This window comes from Pieris napi, chromosome 18, assembly GCF_905475465.1.
Source record: "Pieris napi chromosome 18, ilPieNapi1.2, whole genome shotgun sequence".
Taxonomy (NCBI): Eukaryota; Metazoa; Arthropoda; class Insecta; order Lepidoptera; family Pieridae; genus Pieris; species Pieris napi.
In genome coordinates this window covers 7,472,947-7,478,954 of record NC_062251.1, presented here as the reverse complement: position 1 = coordinate 7,478,954, position 6,008 = coordinate 7,472,947, and the positions used below count along the sequence as shown (strand labels likewise).

The window sequence follows — 6,008 nt, the reverse complement described above, 5'->3', positions numbered from 1 at the left end:
TAATAAAATGTCAGTTCTCACAAAACATTTATCAACAAATACAAGTTTTGAAAAAGGCAAGTAAAAATTACTTACTCTCAAAGAATGCGGCACACACATCATGGGTCCATACCCCGCGCCAGGGCATCAGCATGGTCTTACCATAGAAACCAGCGACCAATTTTAGTTCATGCCCTGCGACAACACCGCTAAAACCACATATGGTCCGCGCATACAGGAGTCTAGCTTGCCAACAGATTGACTCGCCTTTTGCACCAATACAAAATCGCCTTTAGTGTTAATTACACCTCTACACGCCCTTTTGGAATGATTTTGGTGTCCTGCGATTTTTATTGACGCGAGCATCTTGAGATACACGGTTTTCCTCTAATCGCTGTGAGGCCTGTTGACGGGCAAGTTCACGTAGCGACTCTCGGTTTGGACTGGTGGCTTCTAAAGCAACATCTCGCACTAAAGATTTAATAACAGGCGTTGCTATATTACTACCAACTAACAAATTCATACGTGCCAATTTAGTAAATTTTTGCATAGTAATGTTCAAGGTGAGCTGTAGTTTCCATAAGATATTAGACCACTTTTCTTTTCCGTAATTAGACTCAACACAAATCATATTCATTACTGTTCTACAATATCGTTCAACTTGACCATTACTTTGATGCATCTCAGGTGTTGTGAAATGTAATTTACAACCTAAATCTTTATTCCATTTAACAAATAAACTATTCTCATACATTCGTCCACGATCGGCTACAATTGACATGGGCGTACCAAACAAAGATATTGCATTTTAAAACGTTTTTATCAATTTATTCGTATCTTGTGCGAGCTCGGCCTTACCTGACCATTGCAAGTAAAATAGGTGCTTTACCTAGCCGATAAATATTTGACTGTCTCTGAGTTTAGGGTCCTAAAATCGACACAAATCCTATCTGACCCGTCTTTTTTCTTTACAAGTAAAATTTGACTAGAATACTCAGAATAATTAGAAAGTCAGGCTCTCTAATTATTTTTTATTCAATAGGTCTTTTATTATTTCTCTTACGCGTAATTTTTCATCGTACGACATTTTATAAGGGCGGTAAACAACCGTGGTATTAGCCGTCCCAACTACTAAGAAATGTATGATTTTTTTTAACTATGCTCATTAAACGTTCCCTATCAAACCCTAACAGCGGAGTATTTACTTGTACGACGTCGGTAGATTCGATAGTCATAACTCTCTCAACACAGTTGGTAAGCCTTTGCACACCGCGAGTACGTGTATAGATAACGTCATCCCGATTTAACACGTCGGTCGCCACGATCATCGGGATATACATGCTTTTATCGCACACTACATAAAAATATATTTCAAGCGATATCTCAGAAAATTCTACTGTCAGAGTAGTACAAAAAGATACTTCGATGTCTTGGCTTCCTAAGCCGCGTAATACAAGAAAACACGATATTTGAGTTTACCGTAAACACTTAGTTACAAACTCGGAAATTAAAGATACCGTCGACCCACTACCTGGCAGTTGTAACATCATTTTGCTTATAGCAATTAGCTAATGAATCACTACAAAAGTTAACATTTAGCCTACCGCTCGAGTCAGAACGCTGTCGAACAAAACAGTCCTCCGTTTTATGTCCTACCCTCTTACAAAATGTGCAAATTATTTTATCATTAAAAAAACTGCCTTTTATTTAAACTTGTATTGTTTGTAGACCCAGGTGCGTTTTCATACTTAGTTTTTTTAGGACACAAAATTTGTCTATGACCAATTTCCCCACATGAAAAACATTTAATATTTGTCGTAAAATAATCTCGCTTTCGGGAATTAGCTCGCAAATTTGTCTTTTTAACATGATTTTGTAATATAGAGCGCGGTTCTAGGGACTTGGTAAATAATGAGAGGAATTTAACTAGGTCTTTCGATGATAAATTAGCACTAGTCGCGACGGCGCGAACTTGTACCCACAAGTTAACACCCCGAATAACTACTGCGACAATTAACTAATCACTCATTACCCGTACGACACGCAATCATAATAAAGAGCGTCTAGCGTATTCCGCATACGTGGGATAACTATCAGGCATCTTTTCCATTACACGGTTGTTCAAACGTACGGTGTGTAAGCCGTACGGTTGAAAAAACGTGCTAGCTTGTACATGATACGGCAAAATCACCGCGCGAGACATTGGTAAGTACTGGCTAGTAGCGCTTTTTACTCGGGCTGTGTAGGACGTGCTGCGTCATGAATTTTCTTACGAAAAAAAAGATTATAGTTGCTTATTACATATATAGGAAAAAGAAAATAGAAAAAAAAAGGGAAGTAAGGTTTTGGATACATCCGATTTTAGAAAAAAGGGAGGAATATGGCGCGTTTCATACACTTGTCAAGAATCAATTGAGAGAAGATGAAGACAAGTTTTACAATTATTTTAGAATGCAGAAAACTACATTCGACAACTTGCTCCAAAAATTATCCCAGGAACTAAAACATCAAGATACTTTTATGCGAGAGAGTATATCGCCCGCAGAAAGATTGGCTGTAACTCTGAGGTAAGTAGGTACAAAATTAAATGACATATTTTAGTTTAAAATTGTTTATTGCACACAAACAAAATTATTACATGTAATTGAATTTTAATAATTATTAATTTAAGAACAAGTAAATCAAAAAATACACTACGCTGAAAATGCTACTCAAGTGCGGTACTAAAATCGAATTCGTCTTCAATAGAAACTTGAGAATCTGCCGAGATACTTTCCGCATTTACACTATGTACAGATAATTGTGATTCGGGTCGGTAGTGGATTGGCTCTAAACCAGAACCGTGTCCAAAATCATGAGAAGACGTCTGTGGACGACTTATTCCATAGCTCGATCTAGCAGCTGTAGAATATCCATATGTTGACGATTGCGCATTTGAGGATGCTGTACCACTTAAATATCCTTGATGGCCTTGATCCCATTGGTTTCTTGATGTAGGTATATACTGAGTACACTGTCTTTGTTGAATATTTTTAATTATTGAAATTACTTGAAACTGAAAGTCTATCATATTTTCATCACTGAACTTGTCAACTGTATCAGCGATTCCCATAAAAAAGTTCATACTACGGCTTTTCTTTTTCTCATCTCGTTCTGCTGAATCCATAAACTTCATAAACCTAATGTCAACTTCACTTAGTTCATTTTTTCTTTTTTTTTTAGCCCTTTGCGTCTCACTCCGTTCAGTGTATCCCGAGCTTGATTGATTCGGGACTGCACTATCAAAATTTTCATTACTGAGGCTAGAATCATGAACATGTTCAGTCATGTTAGAATCGGTCTTGCGATGCTCAACATTTTTTTTTAGGAACATCATTTCATCATAGAACATATATTTTCTTATTTTTTTTGCTGAAGAACCAGACTTACATTCATTAATTTTTTTGTCATATTTTATCCAGCTATCTTTCATATTGGTCCACTTCTTCATCACCATTTGCCCTGAAAATAAATAAATAATAATTATTAAATTCAAAATTTATGAAAACCCCCGACCTAAACTGAATCGACCCCGACCTAAAATGGGGTTTTAGTATTTGAACCTGAACCGTTTTGTTTTATATTTCAGGTATCTAGCAACAGGAGATACCTTTACTGACCTATACTACAGCTATAGAATTGGAATAAAAACCATAAGTTGCATCGTACGTGAAGTATGCCACTACATTTGGTTAGAACTGTATAAAGAATATATGAAAATGCCATCTAAAGAAGACTGGCTACACATTGCAAGCAAATTTCAAGAATCTTCCAACTTCCCGCTGTGCTTAGGAGCGGTCGATGGAAAACACATCAGACTTATTAAGCCAATTGATAGTGGCTCGATGTTTTTAAATTACAAACATTTTTTTTCTATAGTTTTGATGGCAGTAGTAGATAGCGATTACAACTTTATATTTGTTGACGTTGGCGCCTACGGAAAGGAGTGTGATTCCAGTGTGTTTAAAGAGACCCCATTTTGGAAAAATTTAACAAACAACGGATTAAATCTACCCGATGCAACACGTTTGCCTGGAATTGACTACGATTTGCCATATGTGTTCGTTGCGGACGAAGCCTTTGCTTTGCATTATCACTTGCTTCGTCCATTTGGTGGTCATCAGCTTGATCAATTAAAACGTACATTTAACTACAGACTCACAAGAGCGCGAAGATTTGTTGAATGTGCGTTTGGCATTTTATCCAATAAATGGCGAATTTTTCACCGGCCAATGAATGTGTCCATCGATTTGGCAGTTGATATTGTGAAAACATGTTGTGTTTTGCAAAATTTTATACATAAGCAGGAAAACTTTCAGTTTCACAATGCGAGTGAAAATGAGTCCACCCTTGATTCAGAATCGGAACTAATCCAGTTACCTATCACGAATGCAGTTCGCGGAAGTTTGGCGGCTAATGAAGTTCGCAACAGATTTGCACAATATTTTGTATCTAACGAAGGTCGCCTCTCCTATCAAAACAACTATGCATAAGTAAAAAGTTAATAATTAAATATCTGTAACTTACCAAACTTGTTTTTCTCATCACCACTTAAATCTTCAAATGTGGGCTGGAAATGAATAAATATTTCTTTCCAGGAATCATATTTAAGCCGCTTATTTTTATAATCGTCGATGGTCTTATCCCATATTACAGGCCTTTCTTGAATCAACGTAATTAATAATTCTTGATTTATGTTCATTTTATAATAAAATCGCGAAACAGCGTATATAAGCGGTCACGAATCCGTGCGTACGTCCGGCACCGTCGACACACCCCGATAGACTGCCATACAACACTGGTGAAAATCACGCCGTGCGTAGACGCGGCGCGCCGAGGGGCAGTCACGGCGCACGCGGCCGCGGCGCCGTGCCTTGGCGCCACCGTGCATGTCGACAAGCTCATATAGTGATCCATACCACACTGACGACCGTGCCTACACGCGGCGAATTAACCGTAGATTTTCACGGCGAGAAACCGTGTAATGGAAAAGAGGCCTCAGAGTCGGTTTTCATTACGTTGAATAAAATATTTGCTATGTCTACTCGCTGCGGACAAAGTGATTTAAATTCCCTTTTAAAGTTAGACCAACTACGATCATTACTCGGCCACTCATTTAGCCACACTTTAGCATCTCCTTTTAAACAATATCCAATCTGAGATAAGCAATCACGATCATCCCAATAATTAGACAACCGTGCAGAGTCTACCTCCTCACACCAATATCGAAATCGTTAAAAGACGGATCGAAATTAGAAATATAAATGGAGGTCGATCTTACCGGAATTGTGCTCATCGCACTTACAAGTTTGTTGGTCACCTGATTAAGCACCAGGTCAGCGCTTGACTGGCACGCGCTGCTTAAACATGGCACCGGAGCCGGCCGTGGTGACACCACTGGTGGACATGGCTCAGTCACTTGCGTCACGTTAGGGCTGGACGTATTGTAACGTTTCTTCAAGCGCAGGGATAGGCACACCGTCCTTTTTCCGTATTCGCCGCTACCCTCCATTATTTTTTTACAAAACGTATGACACTCGCGTTTCAAACTGACTAAAGTAAAGACATGTGGGCGTAAATTTAAACTAAGCAGAAATGAGAACGAATCCCACTTCTGAAGTAAGAAATTAACAAATAAAATTACTTAAAAAAAACAAATTAGATTACACGAAATTTACCACACAACTACAATTAATTAATAAAGAACACATGACCACAAATTCAACAACAATAACTGTAAGTGACGTCTATATTATTCAGTGCGAGGCGGCGAAGAAGTGAGTGCGCCACACCACGCGCCGTGCTTTTATAGCCTGAAAACCAGTTTAGTCCAGTATACCCCACTCGTACGCTTCAGTTGAGTTTTTACAGCCTATTGTACCTATATTAATGATCGAAGACTTGAAATAAATATTCTATTTTTAAGTCCAGAGCTGCCTGACGTCCATCCAAATGGAATATTTTTTTAACATTCATGGGACGATTTTGGA

At 38.2% G+C, this 6,008-nt stretch overlaps 2 protein-coding genes across 4 annotated transcripts; one reads left to right on the top strand and one right to left on the bottom strand.

Moving 5' to 3' along the window:
* The first annotated feature begins 2,076 nt into the window (after positions 1-2,076).
* On the top strand, positions 2,077-4,544 carry LOC125058204 (protein ANTAGONIST OF LIKE HETEROCHROMATIN PROTEIN 1-like). Of its 3 annotated transcripts, XM_047662245.1 has the most exons (3): positions 2,092-2,184; positions 2,289-2,546; positions 3,608-4,544. In XM_047662245.1, the coding sequence occupies exons 1-3, from the start codon at positions 2,153-2,155 to the stop codon at positions 4,509-4,511; spliced, it is 1,194 nt and encodes a 397-aa protein (XP_047518201.1). In that variant the 5' UTR covers positions 2,092-2,152; the 3' UTR covers positions 4,512-4,544. The 3 variants fall into 3 exon arrangements, 2 of the variants coding, with proteins under 2 accessions (XP_047518201.1, XP_047518200.1); XR_007118336.1 differs by lacking the exon at positions 3,608-4,544 and adding an exon at positions 2,651-2,766 and having other exon boundaries at positions 2,077-2,546; XM_047662244.1 differs by lacking the exon at positions 2,092-2,184 and having other exon boundaries at positions 2,239-2,546.
* LOC125058216 lies at positions 2,687-5,014 on the bottom strand. The gene is made up of 2 exons (XM_047662259.1): positions 4,546-5,014; positions 2,687-3,480 (listed from the first exon to the last, which is right to left on the bottom strand). The coding sequence occupies exons 1-2, from the start codon at positions 4,718-4,720 to the stop codon at positions 2,687-2,689; spliced, it is 969 nt and encodes a 322-aa protein (XP_047518215.1). The 5' UTR covers positions 4,721-5,014.
* Positions 5,015-6,008: the final 994 nt, after the last annotated feature.

Coding starts and splice junctions, on each gene's coding strand:
- LOC125058204 (XM_047662244.1), top strand. CDS start 2,239: ATGAATTTTCTTACGAAAAAAAAGATTATAGTTGCTTATTACATATAT. Junction 2,547..3,607: donor AGATTGGCTGTAACTCTGAG/GTAAGTAGGTAC, acceptor TTTATATTTCAG/GTATCTAGCAACAGGAGATA.
- LOC125058216 (XM_047662259.1), bottom strand. CDS start 4,720: ATGAACATAAATCAAGAATTATTAATTACGTTGATTCAAGAAAGGCCT. Junction 3,481..4,545: donor TGATGAGAAAAACAAGTTTG/GTAAGTTACAGA, acceptor ATTTATTTTCAG/GGCAAATGGTGATGAAGAAG.